Below are 24,240 nucleotides of genomic sequence, written 5' to 3'. Positions count from 1 at the left end.
GATACTAAGTAGAAAAAATGGTGACATTTCTTTTTTTTTTTTTTTTTTTTTTTTTGAGATAGAGTGCAGTGGCGCGATCTCAGCTTACTGCAAGCTCCGCCTCCTGGGTTCACACCATTCTCCTGCCTCAGCCTCCCATGTAGCTGGAACTACAGGCGCCTGCCACCATGCCCTGCTAATTTTTTTGTATTTTTAGTAGAGATGGGGTTTCACTGTGTTAGCCAGGATGGTCGTTATCTCCTGACCTCGTCATCTGCCCACCTTGGCTTCCCAAAGTGCTGGGATTATAGGTGTGAGCACCGCACCCGGCTAGTAGAACAAATGGTGACATTTCTTACAACTCTTCGTTGTTGTTTTGAAACAGGTTCTCACTTTGTCACCCAGGCTGGAATGCAGTGGCACAATCTCGGCTCACTGCAGCTTCGACCTCCACAGCTCAAAGGATCCTCCTGCTTCAGCCCTCCAACTAGCTGGGACCACAGGCATGTGTCACCACACCTGGCTAATTTTTTGTAGAGACGGGGTTTTGCCACGTTGCCAAGGCTGGTTTAGAACTCCTGAGCTCAAGTGATCTGTTTGCCTCAGCCTCCCAAAGTGCTGGGATTACAGGTGTGAGCCACTGTGCCCGGTGCAAATCTTTAATCCTTCCCTTCACCTCAGATATGAAGTACAATTTCAAGGGCTAAGTCCTCTCCTCCCCCATATTTATGCAGGCTCCTATCCTGTTAGTCTAGCTAAACAGAGAAAGTCATACAGTAGAGAAGCACTTGTGAGATTCAGGAACCAGTGAGGGACTACTTCTCTATTCTTCAGGGAGCATTAAGAACGAAAAGAAACATCTGCCTTATGCCTCCCATAGGAGGTCCTTTTTCTCCTCCCCCATAGCCTATGTCCTGAAACCCACAGTGAAAGACACACATTCAACTCCCATACTTTATTGGGACAAAGGAGGAAGGATGCAAATCATCACCACAGGCCCACCCACCAGGGGTGTCCAGGCTTCAGCACCTAGTACAGCATGAGTACATTATCAATACAGACAACGTGGGAGGGGTGGAGTGAGGAAGATTCCATACACAGGAAGGAGACTAGAGGTCCTTCTAGGCTTGGGGGCTGAGGCATGTATTGTACTGGCACAGTCCACTTATGGATGAAGAAGGAGGTCTAGATTTCCATTTTGCAGATAGATAGGAAGGAAGACATTCCCTTATACAGATGGGAAAAAGGAAAGGAAGATTTCCTGGAGGGCAATTCCCTTTTTATATATTTGGAAGAAGAGCAGATTTCACCTTACAGGTGGGTATAGGAGGGAAGAAGGAAAGTTTATTTTAAACATTAGCAGAAATGTGGGAAGAAATGTCATTTTGCAGACAGGGAAAATGCTTCTGGGATGGTGTTCACTGGCCATTCCATTCCCAGGTGACAGGAAGGAGACACATACACAGGAAAGGGTCCCAGGGCTACAGAACAAGGGAGGTATACCCCACAGGCACCAGACCCTCCACGCCATCCCGCCCACAGCGGAGCCAGTCCTCATCCACTGTGGTAATGACACGCAGCACTTCCCCACGCCGGAAGCTCAACTGGTCAGGTCTTGCAGCGGTATGATCACAGAGAGCCCGAACTGCCCTGAGGGGAGCCAGAGGAAGATACTGGGATGAAGTGAGGTAGGGGTGCCCAGCTGTCCCCAGGTGTCACCTCCAGAGTGCCCTTGTTGGTTTGGCTCAGTGAACATTGACTGGGCTCTGGAAGGGACTTGAGAACCAATCATCAACATGGTGGTTCTATCTGGGGCCCCAGCCTTCTGAGTGCCAAACCCACTCTAGCTGCTTATTTGACACTATTTGCACTTCTCTCTGATGCTTCAAATTCAACATAGGCAAACAAAATGACTCACCCTCAAAACCAGTCCCTCCTTATGTCGCCTACAGTGGTAAACAGCACCACTTTCTACCCACACTTGCTCCTGGTAAAAACCTGGGCATCTCACTCCATACATCCAATCCATCACCAAAACCTGTTTGGTGTTTGGATCTCCTGCTACTCCATCTACTCTTTTTATTTATTTATTTATTTTTTGAGACAGAGTCTCTCTCTGTTCCCCAGGCTGGAGTGCAGTGCTGTGATCTCGGCAGCCTCCACCTCCTGGGTTCAAGCAATTCTCCTGCCTCAGCCTCCAGAGTAGCTGGGACTACAGGTGCCCACCACCACCACGCCTGGCTAATTTTTGTATTTTTAGTAAAGACAGGGTTTCGCCGTGTTGTCCAGGCTGGTCTTGAATTCCTGACTTCAGGTGATCCACCGCGCCCAGCTGCCAAATGCTTTTATAAAATGTTTAGTGACCAGGTGTGGTGGCTCCCACCTGTAATCCCAGCACTTTGGGAGGCCGAGGTGGGCAGATCACTTGAGGCCAGGAGTTTAAGACCAGCCTGCACAACACGGCGAAACCCTGTCTCTACTAAAGTTACAAAAATTAGCCAGGCATGGTGGCGGGCGCTACTCTGGAGGCTGAGGCAGGAGAATCCCTTGAGCCCAGGAGGCGAGGTTGCAGTGAGCCAAAATCGTGTCACTACACTCCAGCCTGGGCGAGAGTGAGACTCTTGTCTCAAAAAAAAAAAATTATGTTTAGTCTCTATAACTATAAAAAAGGTATTGCATCGTATCCTCTTTTTATAGAAAGAATCCTGGCCGGGCACAGTGGCTCACGCCTCTAATCCCAGTACTTTGGGAGGCTGAGGCGGGCGGATCTCCTGAGGTCAGGAGTTCTAGACCAGCCTGGGCAACACGGTGAAACCCTGTCTCTACTAAAAATGCAAAAATTGGCCAGGCACAGTGGCTCATGCCTGTAATCCCAGCACTTTGGGAGGCCAAGGCAGGTGGATCACAAGGTCAGGAGATTGAGACCATTCTGGCCAACATGGTGAAACCCCCTTCTCTACTAAAAATACAAAAATTAGCTGGGCATGGCGGCATGGGCCTGTAATCCCAGCTACTCAGGAGGCTTAGCAGAAGAATCGCTTGAACCCAAGAGGCAGAGATTGCAGTGAGCCCAGATCGCCCCACTGTACTCCAGCTTGGCAACAGAGCTAGACTCCGTCTCAAAAACAAAAAACACAAAGCTGGGTGTGGTGGCGGGCACCTGTAGTCCCAGCTACTCGGTAGGCTGAGATAGGCGAACCCAGGATGGGGAGCTTGCAGTGAGCCGAGATCATGCCCCTGCACTCCAGCCTGAGCGACACAGCAAGACTCTGTCTCCAAAAAAAAAAAAAAAAAATCCAAGGCTCAGACAAATGAGTGACACATCGATAATAAATAGAAAAGCTGCAATGCACACTAAGCATGGTCTTATTTTAAAGCCCAGGTTTTTTTACACTACCTCCCATCCATGCTGTGATAGCATACATGGTTACACACTAGTGCATCCTCCCCAGTCCTCCTTACCTATGGGTTTGCACCATGCTGGGTGCTGAGGCCTCAAGCTCCTGAGGAGAAGGTGTCTCAGGAGGTGCCCCCCGCTTCACAAGAGCCAACACACTCACTGTCGGGGGCAGCCAGCTAGATGGTCTCCTAAAAGAAGGGACATAGGGTCACAGCTCAACCCACCTCCAGAAAACCCAAAGAACCCTGGGGTTTGGAGGGAGGGAGAGGCTAAGGGGCCTCACTGTGGTTCAAAAGAGGTCAGGGGTTAGTCACTGCTGAGGGCAGAGTGTTAATTATTAGATACAGGCATTTTCAGGCTGATGAGGGAGATGACAACAAAAGTCCACAACACCACAAATCACAAGGAACCTATGGACCCAGCAGGGTCTAGAGAGGCTCAGAACGAAAGGGCCACTAGAGAACATCTCAAGCCATTAAAGACCCACCAGTTATTGAGGCCTGGAGCAGGGATTCGCAATTTTGTTTGTTTGTTTGTTTGGAGAGGAGACAGGGTCTCGCTTTGTCACCCAGGCTGGAATGCAGCAGTGTGATTACAGCTCACTGCAGCCTCGACCTCCTAGGCTCAAGCTGTCCTCTCACCTCAGCCTCCTAGAGCAGCTGGGACTACCACCAGGTGTGTGCCACCATGCCCAGCTAATTTTTGTATTTTTCTATAGGGACAGGGTTTCACCATGTTGCCCAGGCTGTTTTTCATTTTTCTAAAGGACCAGATAGTAAATACAGTTGACCCTTGAACAAAGCAGGTTTGAAATGCGCAAGCTCACCTATATGCAGGTTTTTTCCAACTGAACAGAAAATACTGTATTCTCAGGATATAATACCCACATATACTGAGGGCTGTCTTTTCCTATACATCAACATAGGACTTGAGTATGTCATATTTTAGTGTATGTGAGGGTCCTAGAACCAATTCCCCACATGTACGTGGGGATAACTATATTTTCGGACCTAGGACCAAGAGGGAAAATTGAGATCATTATATAGGCACTTAATGTAACCATTTTTAGCTCATGGCTGTAGAAAAACAGACTGCCAACCTCTGCCCTAAAGGATCATCACTATAGAGTTTCAAATGAGGCCACTGGGAGATCTGAGAGTCAGAAGGTCATAGAAAGGACAAGGTACCCCATTACCTGGACTTTAGGGCTCCACTCTCATTTTCTGTGGGGCCCCCAGGCACTCCAAATAGTCTTCCCAACCAGAGGCCCCTGCCTGGTGCCATTTCATCTGTGGGCAGGGGTCTCTCCTGTGCACCTTCTTCAGCTGCAGTCCCATGATGCCCCGGTGCCCATCGGGAAAGAGGAAAGCCCTCAGTACCCCCAGAGGCATAGACCCGGGAGGCCTGGGTCAGCTGCTCCCACCAGCTCCCTGGTGTGGGAAGGTTTGGAGAGTCTGAGGGGTCTGGAGCAGCTTCCTTGGAAGTCCCCCGAAGGCTCTGGGCCAGCCGGCCCCCCAGGTGCAGCATGGCTTGCATAGTCTGCTGCAGAGCCGGAGGCGGGCCTGGAGGGGCAGGTGCCTGAGGCGGGCCCAGGGGCAGGTGGTGGTGGTGCTCAAAGAGCAGGTCCAGGTGGAAGGTGAGCACCGACAAAGGCTGCAGCAGGAGCAGCAGCTCTGTGGACAGGGAGGGACAGCCACCATGGGCCAGGGAGAAGAATCCTGTTGGCAGGTACAGGAGGGAGAGCAGGCCTGGAAAAGAGCAGGCCAACATCAGCTTCTGCCCTGGACCTAGTGCCAGAGGACCCCCCAGAGCAGCCCACCAGTCAGCACACATCCTCCCAGGCCTCACTCTGCTGGGCACTGAGGCAGAGAGGAGGAAGGGTGTGGTGAGCTATAGGTCTGACATCCCTGCCTGTGTGGAACCTAGCCCAAATAGGAAGACACACACAGCAAGTGGTGACAAGTAACTGAGTGACAGTGCAAAGGCTACAGAGGAGGAGGACAGGACAGCCATAGAAGCACATACAAAATGGTGTGGGGGTTGGCCTAGTCTGAGGGTAGAGGTAAGGCCTCACTGGGGAAGGACTCAAAGGATGAATGACAGTTCATGAGGAAGCAGGAGGGGCAGGAGATAGAGGAACAACATAAGCAGGGCCTTGGAGCAGGAAGGGCCAGGCGGGAAGACTGTTGGCAAGACCAGGGAAAGCCCTGGCCTCCAAGGCAGGGGAAGAAGGCAGAGGCCAGACAGCCAAGGCTTTGGGTCTTTCATCCTATGGGCGATGGGCCTCCTTAGAAAGTTTTAATTAGAAGAGTAATAAGATCGGAGATCTGGATTAATGGCATTCTGGCACCAGTGGGAACCAGCAGGAGAGAACCCTTTCCTTCCCATCCTCCCAGCCCATCAGCCCCATCCTCTCCCATCTGAACCTCTGACCTGCATCTTCCTGGAGACTGGAAAACCACAGCTCCAACTGCTTGGTGCTGGGGGAGAAAAGAGGGAATGGAAGTTCAGGGAGGTAGAGGACTCCAGTCCTTTCTGGGTGGAGGATGGGAGATGAGATTGGAAGGAGGGGGGGCCTTCTCTGGGGACATGAGGTACTACTACTGTGTCCCACCCATGATGCTCTTGCAGTCCCAGGTCGTGGGAAGGGCACTGGGAAGAAGGCAACTCACTTGAGAAGGCCCAGGATAAAGGCATGGAAGCGGCTACGGCTGCTGCTCAGCGGGGCTAGACGGCTGACCTGGCTATACAGGGTTCCAAGGGAGCGGGTGCTGGAGCCTGAGAACGTGGGGTGCAGTCAGCCAAGCCCGGCCCAGCCCTGCGCACTGCCGGGTCCCACGCCCTCCTGGCTCACCTGGCTTCACCGACGCCTCCACCACGCTCCAGGGGCTGCTCCTGCGCTGCCCGGTGATGAGGTCCTTCCGGAAAGGCTTCAGCCCATCCGCCACCAGGGCGTGGAGGGCCGGGCAGAGGGTGGTCAGCACCAGGTGCCCCACATCCGGGCTCAGCCGGCTATCACCCAACTGGGCCTGGAGGCGGCGCGATGCGGATGGGTCCAGAGATCCCTCCAGCCACCACCCGCCAACCGTTCCCGCACCCACCGCGGAGCTCCATTACTCTCCTCATCCCAACACCCTCCCTCCAGCCACCTTCACCTTCTGCACCAAGTTCCGGGCGGCCCCAAAATGCGAGATGATTTTATCCACGGAGGCGCTGACGGCTATCAGGAGACCTGGGAGGGGAGGGAAAGGGAAGACGCTAGGAGGCCGCGCCCCTACCCAGGCTTGCCCGAGGGGCGCGGAGAGACTGCCTTCGGACAGCCTGAGAGAGCAGGGCCGGGGGCGAGGGGCAGTTCATTCGGAAGCGCGGGGTCGGGAGTCAGGGTGCCCTACCTTTCTTCTGCTCCTGCAGCTGACCAGTCCCACTCTGGGCTTCTGCCATCCACAGCCGCTGGGCTCCGGAGACACCGGCGAAGGACCACGAACTACGGACTGGCGTAAGGGAAGAAGGGCGCGGTGACACTTACCAAGGGTTATTCCGAGGACTCCGGGCTTCCACACAAGTTGTCTCCGGCGGGTCTCCCCGAAGGGTCTTGGGGAGAAGAGGCGCAGGGCCGCCTGGAGCACGGGGTAGCTCGACCCGAGCCCCGGAGTGAAATCCCGCACACTTCCCGGCACTCGCTGTCCCCCAGCCCCATCCCGGTTCCCGGTGCCCTCCCTCAGGGCACAGCCCCCACCTCCAGGATCCCGGAAATCCGGGAGCGAGACGGCAGCGCTCACCTCCCGCCTGCCCCGCTAGGGCCTGTAGGGCGGGAGAGGACAGGGCGCCGGGAGGGAGGTGCAGCCCTGCGCACCGCCCCGGGGCCCAGTCCAGCCTGCGGAGCCCCGGGGAGCACGTGGGCGGCGTGGACCAATGGAAAGACAGACAGAGGGGACAGGGAGGAGACGGAGGGAGGCGAGACCCGAGGATTGGGAGGCTGGAAGGCGCCGGAAAGGGGAAACCCGGGTCGCGCAGCAGTCTCTAGGTGGAAGGTGCCCTCTTCATCCCGCATGGGACTGGACTCGCGGAGAGGGCGTGGCCAGAACTTCTAGTGCCAATGAGCTCCCGGGAGCTTCACCCTCCACCCCTCCCGAGCAAGGTGGGGGGACAGGCCCGAGATGCACAGGCCAAGGAATTCCACGGAGGGTGTGACCCAAAGTCCCTAACAACAGACTCGCTGGGACCCCCTAGGCTTGGCATGGAGGCTGGGTAAACCCGTGTCCATTATGCCCAGGCGGGTCTGGAGGGAGAGGGGACCGGGCCACGGAGCAGGAAAGGCAACAACTTCCCCTCTCCAGCACTAGGAACGGGGCCAGATTCCCCAAAACCGACGAACTTGCTTGGAGTCGGCCGAAACTGAAGGGCGGGACCAAGCTGGGCAACCCCAGAAAAAAAGCGAAAATGGGGCCGGGCGATAGTGGGAGGGGCCTTGGAGCGGGCGGGGCGGCCCGCCTGAGGCGTGGCCCGCGGGGCTTGCCCGGGTCCGTCTTACGTAGCCTGGGCGGAGGCGATGGGCTCCTGGTCCAGCGAGGGGCCTTCGGCGGACGAGGTTGCGGTGGCAGCGGGGGGGCGGGTACCTGGCGGGGTGGGGGAGCCGCGGCGGGGAAGGTGCTACTTCTGGGAAAGAGCGGGGACAGCAGCAATGCCAGCTCGGGGCTGGCCAGGCAGGGCAAGGCTCCCCGAGTCGGAGGCGAATAGGCTCCCACTGGGGACAGGCGGACGGGCAGCAGCTGCTCCTCTGAGGGACTCGGCGCCCCCAGCAGCCGCAGCCCGGCGCCAGGCCACCCGGCCAGAGGAGCCAGGAGCAGAGACCCAGCTGCGCCTGCGCCCCCACCCTCCAACAGGGGGCGCCCGTCGGCCGAGAACCGGAAAACCAGGGGCCGAGGGAGCAGGAGGGGACCGGCTGCAGGCGGGATTGGCGGGGCCAGGCGCAGAGGGAAGGAGGGCAGCGGGATGGGCAGCCAGGCAAGGAGGGGCGGGAAGAAGAGGGAGCAAAGAGTTAGTCCCGTAACCCAATGACCCACCCAGTTTCCCTTTCCCGGAGCGCTCCCTGGTAGAAGGGGCGGGGAGGATGGGTGACACAGAATGGAGGGAAGACAGGGGGCCGGGTTGGAAGCCTAGGAGGCGTGAGCGGCCGAAGCCCAGCCCTCCTCCCGCTTCTTGCGACCTCTTACCCTCCAGGCCGGCCTGCGCGCCCGGCTCTCCCGGCTCCTTCGCGGCTGGGGCCTCCTCGCCAGCCGCTGGGCTGACAGCCCGGCCCTCCTCGGACTGCCCCTCCGCTATGGGCTGCAGTCCAGGTCGGTTCTTCTTCCTTCGGGGAGGGACAGGCGGGGGTGGGGGCCGGGGCGGGACCAAAGCCCAGCCAGCTGGGGGGTCTCGAGGCGGGACTGGCGGGGGTGGGGCCCGGCTTCGGGACCGGAGTTCCTTGAAGGTGGTGACTTCCCGAGGAGGTGCCGAGGAGCCGCCCAGCGACCCCGAGGGGGGCAGCTCGGTGTCGGGCGAGAAGACTATGAGCCAGTCACTGCGATCTTTCTTGGCCTGCGGGACGAGGGGCAGCCCTGGGCCCCGCTTGCGCTTCTGGGCCAGCTCGTGGAAGGACGTGATTGTCCGGTGGGGCACCGGCTCCTCGCTGACGTCACTTCTCCATCCTCCATCAATTTTCCCTGCATCTGTTTTCGAGCCAGAATCAGTTATTCTTGTGTTGGTTTTCCAACCAGAGTCGAATTTTTCAGGTTCATTTTTCCAGCTAGAGTTAACATTCCCGTTGTTTTTCCAACCAGTGTTATTGTTTTCCGTGGTTTTCCATTCAGCTTTAGTTTTCTCTGTGTCAATTTTCCAAATTGGGTTAATCTTCCAACTGGGCTCCGTTTTCCCAGCGTCGATTTTCCCATCATCCGCCTCTAAGAGCTCAGAGGTAGGGAGATCCTGCTCCGCGCTCTCATCCTCTTCCTCCAAGCCCGGGGAAGGGAGGTCCTGGCAGGTGGTCAGGGCGTTGCAGTTCGAGTCCAGGCCAGGATCGGGTGAAGAAGAAGCTCCAGAGCAGGAATCAGGAGAGCAGCAGAAGCTGTCCGGTGAGCAGGTGCCAGGACCTGCTGAAGCCAGTGGGGAACCCTGCTCCAGGGGGATGATACTGGGCTGAGGGTGGGCATCCTCATCACCAGGGAGGTCCCGCAAGTAGACTGAGACGGGGGACTCATCGGGGCTAAGATCTGAGCAGGAGCTGAGCGAGGAAGAGCAGCCTGGGTCTGAGGGAGAGGCAGCCCCCTCTTCCTCCTGTGATGGGTCCTGCCGGTTTTCTAGGCCCGGACCGTGCTCCTGGCAGCACCGGCAGGGCACAGCTGGGCTGTTGGAATTGGCGTCCACCAGGGTGCCACTGCAGGGGCCCCTGCTCTCCTTGCCCCCAGTGTCTCCTGGGGGAGGGGATGTGCTCAAGGGCCCTTCCCGTAGCTCAGGACGGCGGGACAAGTGCAGGCCCAGGGAGACGTGCTGGAGATGGATGTGATTGAGGTTGCAGAGTAAAGCTCTCTGAGGAGACAGCATGGTGCCAGCGGCGATGGGATGGCTTCTAGAGAACCAGGAGGGTAGGGTCTCTCACATCCACCTACCTGGCAACCACAGGTGCAGACCTAGAAGACAGGGGTGGCGAAGCCCAGCCAGTGAGGACAGGAGCTGCGGGAAGGACACTGAGGTGACTGACGGCAGCAGCAGGCCTGAAGGCTCTGGCTGCTTTGGAAGATATTTCAATGAGATGCAAATCGCAATCGACTGGCCATTAGTTTCCACTGCAGTGTTTGCAGGTGGAGTCGAATGTAACCCTCCGGGAATGGAGCCGGGAGGGTCAGAGAACGCGGCTGCGCTCTGGATTTCCGAAGGGGGGCGGGGGCCCGGAAGAGGTCCGGGCCCAGAATGGACCTCCGGGTCCCTGCTGCCGCAATCTGGCCCTGCCCTCCTGCCTACCCCTTACTCCCACAGGAAGGGACCCAGGGAGACCCACCCAGATGCCCTGAAAGGAGGCGGGGGATGGGGGTGGGGCGATATGCAGAGTTTGCCTGGTGAATGCAGGAAAGGGGTGGGAGCTGGAGAGGAAAAGGATGGAGCAGCCGTCAGCTTGTCAACTCCGCATCTGCTGGCTGCCTCCGCCGGGCTCCAGCCTGCGCCCTCGCCCCTCGGAACAGCGGTATGTCCATTCTCTCCGCATTCGTCTCCATCGTTCAGTCACCACCGCACCCCTTCTCTATTCATTTCTCCTGCTCCCTTGTCCTGCCCCGCCCCTCGTGCCCTGGTCCATCGGTCTACACCCATGGGCCGAGCCCTCCTCACCAGGGTCCTCCTGGAACCGCTCCGGCCTTGGGCTTGTCCTCGGCTCCCACGGTCCCCGCCCGGCGGGGCACAGAGCGGGAGGGGAGGGGCACTAGCACAACCCACTCTGCGCAGCGCATCTGCACCCCTTCGCGCATGGGCGTGGCGTAGCTCAGACCCGCCCCCAGCGCTTAGCGTCTTGTGTCACCCACCTAGCGGGTTTGATGTATCCCAAGCTTTTGGCCCTGATGCCAAGGCCCCTGGGTCCTGCTTCTGTGCAGCCAGTCCTCCCAGCACCCCACCCCGCACATTCTGGAAAGAGCCAGACTCTGGCTGCGCCGAGCAAGAACAGAACCACAAAAAGGTTACACAATGATTTATTGAGAGCCTCCTCTCCCCGCCCTTGCAATCTCTAGGTCACTTTTTCCGCTTGTAGATTTTGCGCGCAAGCCCCAGAAAGATGGCTGGGGGCAGGGGCGCTGCGTACTGTTCAATGAGAGCCATAATGTGGCTGTAACTGTCCTCCTCATATTGCAAGAACACAGCCTGCAGATCCAGCTCCTCATATAGTGCCTTCACCCGGGCCACTTTCTCAGCCTCCTTCTGCCCGTAATTTTCCTAAAAGGGGTTGGAAGACAGGAAAACGGGCTTGGCCTTCCCCAGAGCCTCCAGGACCCCTCCACTCCCCTCATTCTCATATTTCAGAACATCTCCAAAGCCACCCACTCCTTTCCTCCCTCCAATTTTCAAGTGTTTCTAGGTAGCTAGGATCCCAAGCTTCCCTTCCCTATCCCAAATATTCCCTACATATTGCCTCAGACCAGGTGTCCTCTACTCCAGGGTTTCTCACCCTTGGCACTATTGAAATTTGGGACCAGATAATCCTGTCTGGGGGAGCTGTTCTGTGTGCTACATGTTTGGCAACATCTTTGGCTCCTGCCAACTAGATGTCTGTACCACATGCACACACACAGAGTTGTGATGACGACGACAAAAAATGTCTGCTGACATTGCCAAATGTCCCCTCGGGAGAAAAACTGCCTCCAATTGAGAACCACTACTCTATCCCTTTCCACCAGCTCAGGGACCCACCACCCTCTCTCAGGCACCTTCAGGATCTGGTACTGTTCCGGAGTGGCCCGTTGCAGACACTGAACCACCAGCCAGCTGCATTTGTTGTCCTGGATGTCAGTGCCAACTTTGCCGGTCACACTGGGGTCCCCAAAGAGGTCAAGATAGTCATCCTGGGCGGGAAGGGGGAGGGCAGCAAAGGAGGAAGGATGAGGTTCCTAGGCAGAGGAGGAGTGAAGCTGGTGCCTGTTCTCTGCTACTGCCTCCTGCCTTCCTACCTGAATCTGAAAGAACTCTCCCATCTCCAGCAGGATCTTCTTGGCATTGGCATGCTCCTTCTCACCATCAATTCCTGCCTACAGGGAAAGGTGGGTTAATAAGCCAAACCCCAGAGGTGCCTGCATCTTCCTGGCTGCTTCCTCCCATGGGGTCTTGCCCTACTGCAGCCCCAAATCTCTCCTCTCTCTTCAGATATCTTGGCTTCCCTGACCTAGACAGTCCTGATTGATGGTTCAACCTCAATCCCACTTATTTTTGGCTAGGACTTTCAGGGAGTCATAAAAGAGATGAATCCATTCTACAGGTGCACAGCCTGTCTTCCCTCACAAATGTCAGTCCCCGAGTCATTCTGATCCATCTTCCTAATATTTTTGCCACCTCCAACTTCTTTCAAGATGAAAAGGAAATGTAGAGAAGCAAGGTCAGGGTAGACAGTTAATCCCACTGACTGCCCTTAATCCATTCTTTTCCCTCTCAACCTGGTTGATCTCCTCCACACTCCTATCCATACTCAGATGCAGGATATACTGTTCCCCTATTAAGTGCTAAGCACTTTCATATCCCTTGCTTTGCTTAATCTTTACAGTCCTGTGAAGTAGGAATTTTATCCTCAGTTGAGGAAGAGACTCAGCGAGACTGACTTGCTCAAGGTCACACAGCCTTTCACCAGGGGTAGCAGTGTTCACGTTTTCTGCTCTATGCCCTCCTGTCCAAAAGCCCCCATTAGCAGAGGAGAGGGGTGAGGAGGCTCACTCACCATGTACATGGCTGCAGCTATAGGAAGGTAGAAGGAGTAGAAAGCTGTCTTGTACTTGACAATAGATTTATACCTGAGTAGGGGGAGAAGAGAAACTCCTCAGGAGGGCAACGCACATCCTGAGCCCTACCTCGCTGTCCAGACATGGTTCGCACTGTCACTCACCTCTTTTCAGTGAATCTGCCAAGATCCACATTGCCCTGGGGGGCTGTGATGAGGTCCAGGGTCTGCCCAATCTCAGTCTGATAGGAACTCTAAGGAAGACAAAGACGGCCCATGAGCCAGGCTTTCTCAAGATATACGAAACCCTGGTATCCTGAGCCCAACATCCCATACCAGCTGACAACTGGGCAGAATCAGAAAGGCAACAGAAGGGGAGAAAGCCCCGAAACTCAAGGCCTATATTCATATACACAGTCCTTTATCACCCTTTCTTCCAATTACACAGGGACAGAGAAGCCCCTTCTTGCCACTACCACCACCCCGCTTCCCAACTCCCTTCCTCGCTTTCTTTCCCTTCCAGGTACCCTGCAATCCTGTACCCTGAAACCAGCCAGATGAGCATGTCCTATAAAGGCCAAGGCTACCATGGGCACCCTCTGGGCATCGGGCCTTGTCTGCAGCATACCTGCAGGAAGAGCTCGATCAGGTTCAGGTAATAGGGCTGCTCCCGGCAATAGAGCTTCAGCAGGCGGTAGATACATGCTTCCAGGAGGATAGCATCATTGATGGCATCCAAACCCACACCCGGCTATCATGACAGAGAAAAACAAGCAATCAATCTCTAGTCTCGGTTCATACTAAGAGCCATCATCCCAACACCTCACCCAGGCCGCACATACCACCTCCCTGTGGCCTGTCCCCATACCCACTGCTACTTTCCTGCCCACCATTACCTTCTGATACCAGCAGATCTGTCCACGGCGGGTGAGGGATGAATCCATGATGTCATCTGTCACCAGGAAGAAAGCTTGCAGCTAGGAAGAGTGGAATAAGACCTGCAGGGCTCATTACTGTTCCTTCTATCAGCAACAGAGCTGCTACTTTATATCTATATCTGTATATAGTTTTGCTTTTTTTTTTGGTGGGGGACAGAGTATCACCATTATCCAGTGCAGTGGTGCAATCACGGCTCACTGTAGCCTCCACCTCCCAGGCTCAAGTGATCCTCCCACTTCAGCTTCCTGAGTACCTGAGACCACAGGCACACACCACATGCCTGATTTTTTTTTTTTTTTTTTCAATTTATTTTTTGTAGAGACAGGGTCCTACTATGTTGCTCAGGCTGGTTTTGAACTCCTGGGTTCAAATGATCCTCCTGCCTCAGCCTCCCAAAGTACTGGGATTACAGGCATGAGGCACCACACCCGGCCACAGCTGCTGCTTTTGATAGTCCCTGTGAGCTGCGAAAGTCAGGGTGGGGAGGCAGAAGACTTCTGTGCTATGGAGACTTGGAAAGTGATAGAACCTGTTTGGCTCAGACTCCTCGCCTATAAAATGGAACTAAAACACTCTTGTTTTAGGTAAGAAACTAGAACAGATCTTTGACATCTCTAATGAGCCCTAGATTAGGCCTGGTATCAGGGAGATTAGGAAACACCTTCATATACCGTACTCTATTCTTGCCAAACACCTCAATGAATGCTTAAAGTAAGATTTATTCGTGCAATTGACTTTACATTACTTCCTAAATAAAAGAAGGCTATTCCCACATTGCCCCCAGCACTATGTTTGAACACCCCGGTGACTAGGAACACAGCCTTACCTAAAGGAGCTCCTTAGCAGTACAGGTTAATCAGGTGGAACTGAAATCTGACTTTGACCTATGAGTCTCAGACATCTTTAAACATTTTTAAACATTAATTTTAACTAACGGCTTACTCTTCTGAGTGCCCATCTGAAGGTACCTGAACGTGTCGGGTTTCCCACTAGACCATGAACTCCTTGGAAGCAGGGACAGTAACTTCTCCCTCCTAGCATTTGCAGAGCCTAGCACAGCACTAGGCCTGGAGTGAGAGTCTCCTAAACACTTGTCTGACAAAGAAATTAAAGAATAAAACACTCTAACATTCCCTGTGATACTTCCTGCAGTCAGTCATACTATATGTTTTGGTTCCTTAAATAGCTTTTCTTTTCTTTTTTTTTTTTTTGAGATAGAGTCTCACTCTGTCGCCCAGGCTGGAGTGCAGTGGCGCCATGTGGGCTCACTGCAAGCTCCTCCTCCCAGATTCAAGTGATTTTCCTGCCTCAGCCTCCCAAGTACTGGGACTACAGGCGCCCGCCACCACCAACTGCTAGCCTGGCTAATTTTTGTATTTTCATTCAGTAGAGATGGGGTTTTGCCACGTTGGCCAGGTTGGTCTTGAACTCCTGACCTCAAGTGATCTGCCTCCCAAAGTGCTGGGATTACAGGCATGAGCCACCGTGCCTGGCCTAATTTTGTATTTTTAGTAGAGATGGGGTTCCTCTATGTTGGTCAGGCTGGTCTCAAACTCCTGACCTCAGGTGATCCACCTGCCTCAGCCTCCCAAAGTGCTGAGATCACAGGCATGAGCCACTACACTTGGCCTAGAAGACATGGTTTTTAAGACTTCATCCCATCCTAATCCTGTGTGCTGTAGTCGATCCACATTGCAAAGGAAGCATGCAACACCGCCTGCCAGAACCCAGCATGGGCCGTGGGAAAAGGACCGTTGCAACAACCACTGCTACTGTCACAGGCAGAGTCCTCAGGGAAGGAGGTATCCGTCTGCACCTTTACCTCTGACCTAACCCCAGAAGAGTAGTGTGGAGGTCCTGAGCTTTCCACATCAAAGGCACATGTTTCATTGACTCTGTGTTTATTTGGAGTAGCATGGTTTCCCTGAAGCCACCCATTCACGGCCTCTCCCAAGGGTGACTGCAAGGACAATCTCATTTTGGCCACCACCACTCAACCATGATGGTCTCCAAGAGAATTAATTCCATGGCCTCCCCACATTTCCTCTGCCTCCTAGCACTGATTCTTAACCCCACCAGCACTTTCTATTTATTAGGGAAAATTAAAAAAAAAAAAACCCAGGCCAGGCACAGTGGCTCACACCCGTTATCCCAGTACTTTGGGAGGCCGAGGCAGGCAGATCACTTGAGCCCAGGAGTTCAAGACTACCCTGGCCAACATAGTGAGACTCCATCTCTACAAAAAAAACTATTAAAAAAGCCGGGCATGGTGGCGGGCGCCTGCAGTCTCAGCTACTTGAGAGGCTGAGGTGGAAGGATGGCTTCAGCCCAGGAGGTCAAGGCTACAGTACGCCATGACTGTAGCACTGCACTCCAACCTGGGCAACAGAGTGAGACTCTGTCTCTAAAAAAAAAAAATTTAGGGCCGGGCGCGGTGGCTCAAGCCTGTAATCCCAGCACTTTGGGAGGCCGAGACGGGCGGATCACGAGGTCAGGAGATCAAGACCATCCTGGCTAACATAGTGAAACCCTGTCTCTACTAAAAAAAAATACAAAAAACTAGCCGGGCGAGGTGGCGGGCGTCTGTGGTCCCAGCTACTCGGGAGGCTGAGGCAGCAGAATGGCGTAAACCCAGGAGGCAGAGCTTGCAGTGAGCTGAGATCCGGCCACTGCACTCCAGCCTGGGCAACAGAGCGAGACTCCGTCTCAAAAAAAAAAAAAAAAAATTAGACCAGGCGCGGTGGCTCACACCTGTAATCCCAACACTTTAGGAGGCCGAGATGGGCAGATCACTTGATGCCACAAGTTCAAGACCAGCCTCAGCAACATGGCGAAACCTAGTCTCTATTAAAAAAAAAAAAAAAAAAAAAATTAGCCAGGTAGAGGCTCGCTCCTGTAGTCTCAGCTACTTGGGAGGTTGAGGTGGTGGGAGGGTGGCTTTTGCTCCGGAGGCAGAGATTCCAGTGAGCCAAGATCATGCCACTGCACTCCAGCCTGGGTAACAAAGTGAGACTCTGAATAAAAAAAAAATAATTAAAAATTTTTTAAAACGCCGGGTGCGGTGGCTCGCACTTGTAATCCCAGCACTTTGGGAGGCCGAGGCAGGTGGATCACGAAGTCAGGAGATCGAGACCATCCTGGGTAACACGGTGAAACCCCATCTCTACTAAAAAAATACAACAAAATTAGCCAGGCACGGTGGCGGGCACATGTAGTCCCAGCTACTCGGGAGGCTGAGGCAGGAGAATGGCGGGAACCCGGGAGGCAGAGCCTGCAGTGAGCTGAGTTTGCGCCACTGCACTCCAGCCCGGGAAACAGAGCGACACTCCGTCTTAGAAAAAAAAATTTTTTTTAAACTTACAGGTGAACCTAGGGTGCTGCCAGGGTTAAGAACTGATTCTAGGCCAGGCACAGTGGCTCACACCTGTAACACCTGTAATCCCAGCACTTCAGGAGGGCAAGGCAGATGGTCAGGAGTTCCAGACCAGCCTGACCAATATAGTGAAACCCCGTCTCTACTACAAATACAAAAATTAGCCAGGCGTGGTGGCAGGCATCTGTAATCCCAGCTACTTAGGAGACTGAGGCAGGAGAATTGCTTGAACCTGGGAGGCGGAGGTTGCAGTGAGCCGAGATGGTGCCACTGCACTCCAGCCTAGGCAACAGAGCGAGATTCTGTCTCAAAAAAATAACGAACTGATTCTACCAGTCAACCACTGGCCCCTCGAGGTCTTGCTTCCCTTGGCCCCCATAGCTTGGCTCCTCTGCTCTGCCCTCATCCTCCTTCCCTTCCGCCCTTGCCTGTCATCTCCATATTTTGAATCCTTCAGCCCCTCAGCATCCCTGTCATCTTGGGGCCTCTCCCTGGATGCCATGGGCCTATTACCTCCTTAGAAGCAAATCTCGATTCCCCAGACCCATCTATCTCCCTGATAAGTTCCAGACTGGAATTTCCACCACCGACAGGACAGGCAGATCCACCTGCTCCACCCATACCAAGAACATACCCGCGCTGACTGTGCTCAGCACGTCTTCCCTTGACCCAGCTGCTCCTCTCAGGCCAGGAACTCAGCATCATCATCACTCACCAAGTTCTGTATGCTCTTCCCTTTTGGGCTCACTGCCACCCTCCTCGGGCATGGCACCCCTCCCAGAACCCAGTCCCCCACCACTAATGAAAGCTTTAGGCCATGCCAGCAAATAGACACCTTCAAGACCAAGATGAACTGGTATAGAAGACAAGGGGATGTGGAGATTGGAGCAAACCAGAGAAAGCACACAGGAGAACACATGCCGTCTTGGGGAAGTTACATCCACTCAGCTTCAGCCAATTGTTGCTATGCGGAAACATGGACCTAAATCTTACAATTTCCCAAGCCATGCTAGAAATCTAGGTTTTAGTATGAAATCTCTTTGTTAAATTTAGGAGACTTAATTGTAAAACATTTTCAAAAAACTATCAGTGAGCTGCCAGTTTTCAATCTCTGCTTCTGAATAGCCGTTGGAAGACGTCTGTCACTTTTTCTTTTTTTTTTGAGACGGAGTTTCGCTGTTGTTGCCCAGGTTGGAGTGCAATGGTGCAATCTCAGCTCACCGCAACCTCCGCCTCCCAGGTTCAAGCGATTCTCCTGCCTCAGTCTCCCAAATAGCTAGGATTACAGGCATGCGCCACCATATCCGGCTAACTTTGTATTTTTAGTAGAGATGGGGTTTCTCCATGTTGGTCAGGCTGGTCTCAAACTCCGGAACTCAGGTGATCCGCCCCCCTCGGCCTCCCAAAGTGCTGGGATTTCCGGAACTCAGGTGATCCGCCCCACTGGGCCTTCCAAAGTGCTGGGATTGCAGGCGTGAGCCACCATGCCCAGCCTCCTCTGTCACATTTTTTTTTTTTTTTTTTTTTTTTTTTTTTGAGACAGAGTCTCGCTCTGTCGCCCAGGCTGGAGTGCAGTGGCCAGATCTCAGCTCACTGCAAGCTCCGCCTCCCGGGTTCACACCATTCTCCTGCCTCAGCCTCCCAAGTAGCTGGGACTACAGGCGCCTGCCACCTCGCCCGGCTAGTTTTTTGTATTTTTTTAGTAGAGACGGGGTTTCACCGTGTTAGCCAGGATGGTCTCGATCTCCTGACCTCGTGATCCACCCGTCTCGGCCTTCCAAAGTGCTGGGATTGCAGGCGTGAGCCACCATGCCCAGCCTCCTCTGTCACTTTTATGGCCATCCTCTGCTCAAAGGAAAGAGCTGACACCTCCCTGCCCAGTCTCAAGGCCCCAGTCCACACTGTCTACAACTATCTACAGCCATCTTCATACCTAATGCCAAAAGAGGCTCCCCACATTAGTTAACCCTTGGAGTGATTCACTCTAAATTTGGCCGTAGAACACTAGAGACAAAGAAACACAAACACAACCCAGAAATAAGTTTCAGGCTCATCCCTCCCTTTCCCACCCAAGTCACCACCACTGCAGGAAACTTCCACTCCCTTCCCCTACCCCTCTCACCAGTTCCACACACCAGCCCACAGTCCAGGCCCGCTGGAGACTATCAGCATCCTGTTTCCTTGGCTCCACCAGCTCCCGGAACGCTACTACCACTGTCAAACCCCGGTGATACTTGCCTCCAATGGCATTGTACTCCAGGACCTGGAGGGCAAGGGAAGAGGGACAGGGTATCAGGGTACATACAGAAGCTACTGTGAGTTTTCTCCTTGCTCTCTCCCATTTCCAACCACCCCCTAACTTTTTCCTCCCCAACTCCTCTTCAAGGAGCCTCTGGAATTGCTACTGTCTTTACTCCTTTTCCAAATTTCTGGAGCAAAGCTAGAAGAGGTCCCAGTGCCCAGGTACGTTCTTTCTGCATGGTCTATCCTAGTAAATGTATTTATTTATTTTTTTTTATTTTTATTTTTTTTTGAGATGAAGTCTCACTCTGTTGCCTAGGCTGGAGTGCAGTGGCACGATCTTGGCTCACTGCAACCTCCGTCTCCCGGGTTCATGCAATTCTCCTGCCTCAGCCTCTCGAGTAGCTGGGACTACAGGTGCCCACCACCATGCCCATCTAGTTTTTGTATTTTTAGTAGAGACAGGGTTTCACCATGTTGGCCAGGCTTGTTTCGAACTACTGACCTCAAGTCATCTACCCGCCTCGGCCTCCCAATAAATTTAAAACCTCCATAGTGCAGATTAAATGCTGCTCCCAAGCCCAAACAGGGCTTGAACCCATGGAAAATTCAGTACACGCTATAGGGATGACTGGCTTGTTCAGTTCCCTCCCCAGGTTCCTTCCCCATCCCCACCTCTCCTAGACTTCCCCTTCCCAACCCATCCCTATTTTTCCAACCACCTCTGCCTACCCAGAGTTCAACCCTCCTGCAAATGAAAAGCCTCCTTCACTATATTAAGACAAAGCCTCGCTGGGCACGATGGCTCAAGCCTGTAATCGAGACCATCCTGGCTAACACGGTGAAACCCCGTCTCTACTAAAAAATACAAAAAACTAGCTGGGCGAGGTGGCGGGCGCCTGTAGTCCCAGCTACTCCGGAGGCTGAGGCAGGAGAATGGCGTAAGCCCGGGAGGCGGAGCTTGCAGTGAGCTGAGATCCGGCCACTGCACTCCAGCCTGGAAGACAGAGCAAGACTCCGTCTCAAAAAAAAAAAAAAAAAAAGACAAAGCCTCTCCAAAGTCGGCCAAAAGACAGCTTACAGGGGACCCAAGCTGTGGGATCCATCTCCCACTCCTCCAGTGGTGTCCCCTCTTGCGTCTCACTTTACCTTCTGCTGCCCTGCTTTCAATCAGACCTAACTAACAGGGAAGACTTCACCTCACTATGTCACTCAGGCTGGAGTGTAGTGGCGCAATCGCGGCTCACTGCATCCTCTGCCTCCCAGGTTCAAGCGATTCTCCTGTCTCACCCTCCCGAGTAGCTGGGACTACATGTGCGCGCCAGTACGCCTGGCTAATTTTTGTGTTTTTAGTAGAGACGGGGTTTCACCATGTTGACCAGGCTGGTCTCGAACTCCTGACCTCATGATCCCCCCCGGCCTCAGCCTCCCAAAGTCCTGGGATTACAGGCATAAGCCACCATGCTGGGCCAAGACTCTCTTTTAATCCCCATCCCAGTATAGGCAAAGCCCCCCTTTCCCTTGATTCCCCTCAGATATATGAGATAGACAGCATTTATAAGAAGAATTTTAATAGATACTCCAGAATCAACAGGAAAAAAATTGGCAAGTATCACAGCAATAGTTCATGTCCTAGAATAAGGGTTTCTAATGATACAACTTTCTCAGGCCCCAGGGAGATAGGACAATATCAGACTGTCTTCCTCCCAGGTCTCTGCCAAGGTATCAGCTTCTGATTTCAGGACACAAAATCTAAGACTTGCCAGGTTCAAGGCCTCCACCCCCATGCAAAGCAGTTTGGATGACCCACCTTCCATCAGAGCCAAAAGTCAGGTTTACGGACTGAGTAAGTATACTTGCCCAGGCCCCAACCCCTCCAGAGCAGACTCGAGTCCCTCAGGTAAATGCTTTCTCGGCCAGGCGCGGTGGCTTACGCCTGTAATCCTAGCACTTTGGGATCAAAGGAGGAGGTGGGTGGATCGCCTGAGGTCAGGAGTTCAAGACCAGCCTGACCAACACGGTGAAACCCCATCTGTACTAAAAATACAAAAATTTGCTGGGCATGGTGGCGTATGCCTATAATCCCAGCCAGTCAGAAGGCTGAGGCAGGAGAATCGCTTGAACCTGGGAGGTGGAGGTTGCAGTAAGCCGAGATCGCACCACTGCACTCCAGCCTGGGTGACAGAAAAAAAAAAAAAAGCTTTCTCTCACATCTGTCAAAAGTCCCTCATAAGCCACAGGTGAATCCCACATATACAGAGCAACCGAACCAAAGGCTCACTCCCCCAAGTCATGAATCCCTCACCTCCTTGAGCCGGGCAATAGCATCTCCTGTCTCTGGGTGCCCCATCTCATCCTCAGTCAGCACCCTAACGATCTGGGAGAAGTGCTGAACAAAATCTTGCTTTTCTTGGGCATAAACATCTGATTTCTGGTCTCCGTTCATTCTGAGGGAGGAGCAAAGGGCTCTGAGTAGAAGGAAAAACAAGTCAGAAACCTGATCAGCTGCTCCCCTCCCCAAGGCCCCTCACCCCAACCACACTCACCGAGGTTCCTCTGTCCACGCTTGGCACCAGCAGCGGGCACTGTGCCAGGCCAGGACTGGGTACCCGTGCACCAGGGAGGGCCGCCGTAGGGAACCCAGCCACCTCTCCCGGGGTGCCCAGTAGGGGGCTGGCAGCAGGAAGACCCCCACAGATCTCAACCAGCGGGACAGGGGCATCCTGGGAGTGGCATAGGGAGGGGGCACCAAGCACTCCCTGCAGGAGCAAGCACCAAAGGCAGAGGCATGGTGGCAGCTACCCAGATAACTCCCATCCCAGCCTTAGCCCAGAGTGCCCCTCCCTCTTGTGGAATGTGCTTGGGGACAATAACAAGAAGGATATGCAGGAAACAAAAAGTATGGCTGGGTGACGGAGACCCAACAAATCGCCACTTATAATAAACAGGCTAGAACTCAGTGCCTTCAAGACGGCGTGCACAAGGCTGGGTAAGGAGGTGGTACAGAGTACAGGATTAGGGGCTGAAAGGACCCTTAAGTCATCCTATTTTACACAAGCCAAACTGAGGCTCTAGGAGGTAGGAAGATAGTAGAGGCAGAGCCAAATCTAGAACCCAGGTCTCCCCTGGGCAATGGAGAGGGGTGCCCAGGGTCTGAGTTACGCCCCAAGGAGGGGAGAAGCACTGGGGCGAGAACCCATGGGTGCTGCGTCCATATTGTCCGGGGTGCTGGAACCGCGCGTCCCAAGCCTCACGGGAATTGCTAGGACTGAGCAGACAGGCTCGCAGCAACTCTGGACGGGACAGAAGGGCTCGCAGCAAAGGAGTTAACCGGGGTCCGGGCATATTGGCGGTTCCAGAAAAACACAAGGGCAGAGTTTGGAAGTCTCCGCACCCCCAGAAGACCAGCCAGTCTAGCCCACCGACCTTCAAAACGGACGCAACAGGCTGGCCTTCTGATGCCTCACAGTATCGTTACAGAAGTAAGGCCCGGTATCGGCCCCCTTCCTCCAAGGCCTAGCACACATACTCTCTCACCTGTTCCCAGATGCGGATTCCTATTCCGTTCCGCTCGTTGGCGGGTACTCCTGAAAGCAGAATCTGCTCAGTGCTCGGCTCTCTGGGTCGAGTAGTTCCCGCTCTCCCCAGGCTATGGGCGGAAACGTATAATTAGACTACAACTCCCAGAGTGCCCGCGGGAGGGACCGATAACGCGATCCTGCGTGGCCTGGCTGGGCGGAGACGAGCCGCGCTGATTGGCTGCTGGCCCTCGTGTGAGCATGGCGCACGGTGACGAACGACCAATGGAAGGGCTGAAGCCTAGAGGTCTAGGCTGGAGGCATCAGTGCTGGAAGCGAGCCAGGCTGGGAACGCCCCCGCTGTGGCTCTGGCTGCCTCTTACTCAACTTTAGTTTTCGTTGTCATCCTGGGCAGCTGATTGGCACGTTAGTAAAACGCAACACAACTAGCTTTCTCACTTATTAGTTCTCTAACTTTAGGCAAATCATTTAACATCTCTGATCCTCAGTGAACTTCCTTGAGACTAGCTTACCTCATTTGTTGAATGAGGGTAGTAATACCACGAGGTAATGTGTGTAAAGTGCTTTAAGGGCTTAAGAAAAATGAGTCTTGGGCCGGGCACGGTGGCTCACGCCTGTAATCCCAGCACTTTGGGAGGCCAAGGAGGGTAGATCATGAGGTCAGGAGTTCGAAACCAGCCTGACCAATGTGGTGAAACCGCGTCTCTCCTAAAAATACAAAAAAAAAAAAAAAATTTAGTCAGGTGGCGCGCGCCTGTGATCCCAGCTACTCAAGAGGGCTGAGGCAGGAGAATCGCTTCAACGATTGTTGCAGTGAGGGAGGCGGAGGTTGCAGTGAGCGGAGATCGAGCGCACCACTGCACTCTAGCTGGCTACACTCTAGCTGGGGGCACAGAGCAAGACTCCGTATCAAAAAAAAAAAAGAAAAGATGAGTCTTGGCCTGGCACAGTGGCTCATGGGCTCACACCTGTAATCCCAGCACTTTGGGAGACCGAGCCGGGCGGATCACCTGAGGTCAGGAATCTGAGACCAGCCTGGTCAACATGGCAAAACCCCTTCTCTACTAAAAATACAAAAATTACCCAGGTGTGCTGGTGCGCGCCTGTAATTCCAGCTAGGCAACCTCCGCTTCCTGGGTTCAAGAGATTCTCCTGGATTACAGGTGCCTGCCACTATGCCCAGCTAATTTTTGTGTTTTTAGTAGAGAGGGAGTTTCTCCAGGTTGGCCAGGCTGGTCTTGAACTCCTGACCTCAGGTGATCCAGCCACCTCGACCTCTGAAAGCGCTGGGATTACAAGAGTGAGCCACCGGGCCTGGCCAGTT

At 54.0% G+C, this 24,240-nt stretch overlaps 3 protein-coding genes across 12 annotated transcripts; 1 reads left to right on the top strand and 2 right to left on the bottom strand.

The window, feature by feature from the left end:
* Positions 1-919: 919 nt before the first annotated feature.
* Positions 920-10,836, bottom strand: RUSC1 (RUN and SH3 domain containing 1). 5 transcript variants are annotated; one of them, XM_009182844.4, is made up of 12 exons: positions 10,739-10,805; positions 10,024-10,044; positions 8,593-9,529; positions 7,911-8,321; positions 6,772-6,870; positions 6,535-6,611; positions 6,234-6,408; positions 6,052-6,157; positions 5,813-5,859; positions 4,575-5,127; positions 3,442-3,567; positions 920-1,629 (listed from the first exon to the last, which is right to left on the bottom strand). In XM_009182844.4, the coding sequence occupies exons 5-12, from the start codon at positions 6,818-6,820 to the stop codon at positions 1,461-1,463; spliced, it is 1,302 nt and encodes a 433-aa protein (XP_009181108.1). In that variant the 5' UTR covers positions 6,821-6,870; positions 7,911-8,321; positions 8,593-9,529; positions 10,024-10,044; positions 10,739-10,805; the 3' UTR covers positions 920-1,460. The 5 variants fall into 5 exon arrangements, with proteins under 5 accessions (XP_009181108.1, XP_009181087.1, XP_003892827.1 ...); XM_009182823.4 differs by having other exon boundaries at positions 8,593-10,044; positions 10,739-10,835; XM_003892778.3 differs by lacking the exon at positions 7,911-8,321 and having other exon boundaries at positions 8,593-10,044; positions 10,739-10,836.
* On the top strand, positions 9,967-14,905 carry LOC101018742 (putative uncharacterized protein RUSC1-AS1). The gene is made up of 2 exons (XM_009182857.4): positions 9,967-10,595; positions 13,348-14,905. The coding sequence occupies exons 1-2, from the start codon at positions 9,972-9,974 to the stop codon at positions 13,369-13,371; spliced, it is 648 nt and encodes a 215-aa protein (XP_009181121.3). The 5' UTR covers positions 9,967-9,971; the 3' UTR covers positions 13,372-14,905.
* On the bottom strand, positions 11,079-23,127 carry FDPS (farnesyl diphosphate synthase). 6 transcript variants are annotated; one of them, XM_021929980.2, is made up of 11 exons: positions 22,915-23,062; positions 21,924-22,136; positions 21,683-21,845; positions 19,259-19,399; positions 13,721-13,801; positions 13,453-13,575; positions 12,990-13,078; positions 12,825-12,897; positions 12,067-12,144; positions 11,827-11,961; positions 11,079-11,335 (listed from the first exon to the last, which is right to left on the bottom strand). In XM_021929980.2, the coding sequence occupies exons 2-11, from the start codon at positions 22,097-22,099 to the stop codon at positions 11,135-11,137; spliced, it is 1,260 nt and encodes a 419-aa protein (XP_021785672.1). In that variant the 5' UTR covers positions 22,100-22,136; positions 22,915-23,062; the 3' UTR covers positions 11,079-11,134. The 6 variants fall into 6 exon arrangements, with proteins under 6 accessions (XP_021785672.1, XP_009181140.1, XP_003892829.1 ...); XM_009182876.2 differs by having other exon boundaries at positions 22,804-22,921; XM_003892780.2 differs by lacking the exon at positions 21,924-22,136 and having other exon boundaries at positions 22,915-23,127.
* Between the last annotated feature and the right edge of the window lie 1,113 nt (positions 23,128-24,240).

The sequence above is a fragment of the Papio anubis genome, chromosome 1 (genome assembly GCF_008728515.1).
Source record: "Papio anubis isolate 15944 chromosome 1, Panubis1.0, whole genome shotgun sequence".
Classification (NCBI taxonomy): Eukaryota; Metazoa; Chordata; class Mammalia; order Primates; family Cercopithecidae; genus Papio; species Papio anubis.
The sequence above is the reverse complement of the archived record's forward strand: the minus strand, read 5'-3'. Positions and strand labels throughout refer to the sequence as shown.

Excerpts from the sequence above, each read along its gene's own strand:
- RUSC1 (XM_009182823.4), bottom strand. The coding sequence starts at position 9,958 with ATGCTGTCTCCTCAGAGAGCTTTACTCTGCAACCTCAATCACATCCAT. Across the intron at positions 6,871-7,910 it reads ATCGCCTCCGCCCAGGCTAC|TCCGTAGTTCGTGGTCCTTC; the intron begins GTAAGACGGACC and ends CCCTTACGCCAG. Across the intron at positions 6,158-6,233 it reads GGAGGCGTCGGTGAAGCCAG|GCTCCAGCACCCGCTCCCTT; the intron begins GTGAGCCAGGAG and ends CCACGTTCTCAG.
- LOC101018742 (XM_009182857.4), top strand. The coding sequence starts at position 9,972 with ATGGGATGGCTTCTAGAGAACCAGGAGGGTAGGGTCTCTCACATCCAC. Across the intron at positions 10,596-13,347 it reads CCTCGCCCCTCGGAACAGCG|GTACCCTGCAATCCTGTACC; the intron begins GTATGTCCATTC and ends TTTCCCTTCCAG.
- FDPS (XM_021929980.2), bottom strand. The coding sequence starts at position 22,099 with ATGCCCCTGTCCCGCTGGTTGAGATCTGTGGGGGTCTTCCTGCTGCCA. Across the intron at positions 21,846-21,923 it reads GCGTGGACAGAGGAACCTCG|AGCCCTTTGCTCCTCCCTCA; the intron begins GTGAGTGTGGTT and ends CCTTCTACTCAG. Across the intron at positions 11,336-11,826 it reads AACAGTACCAGATCCTGAAG|GAAAATTACGGGCAGAAGGA; the intron begins GTGCCTGAGAGA and ends AACCCCTTTTAG.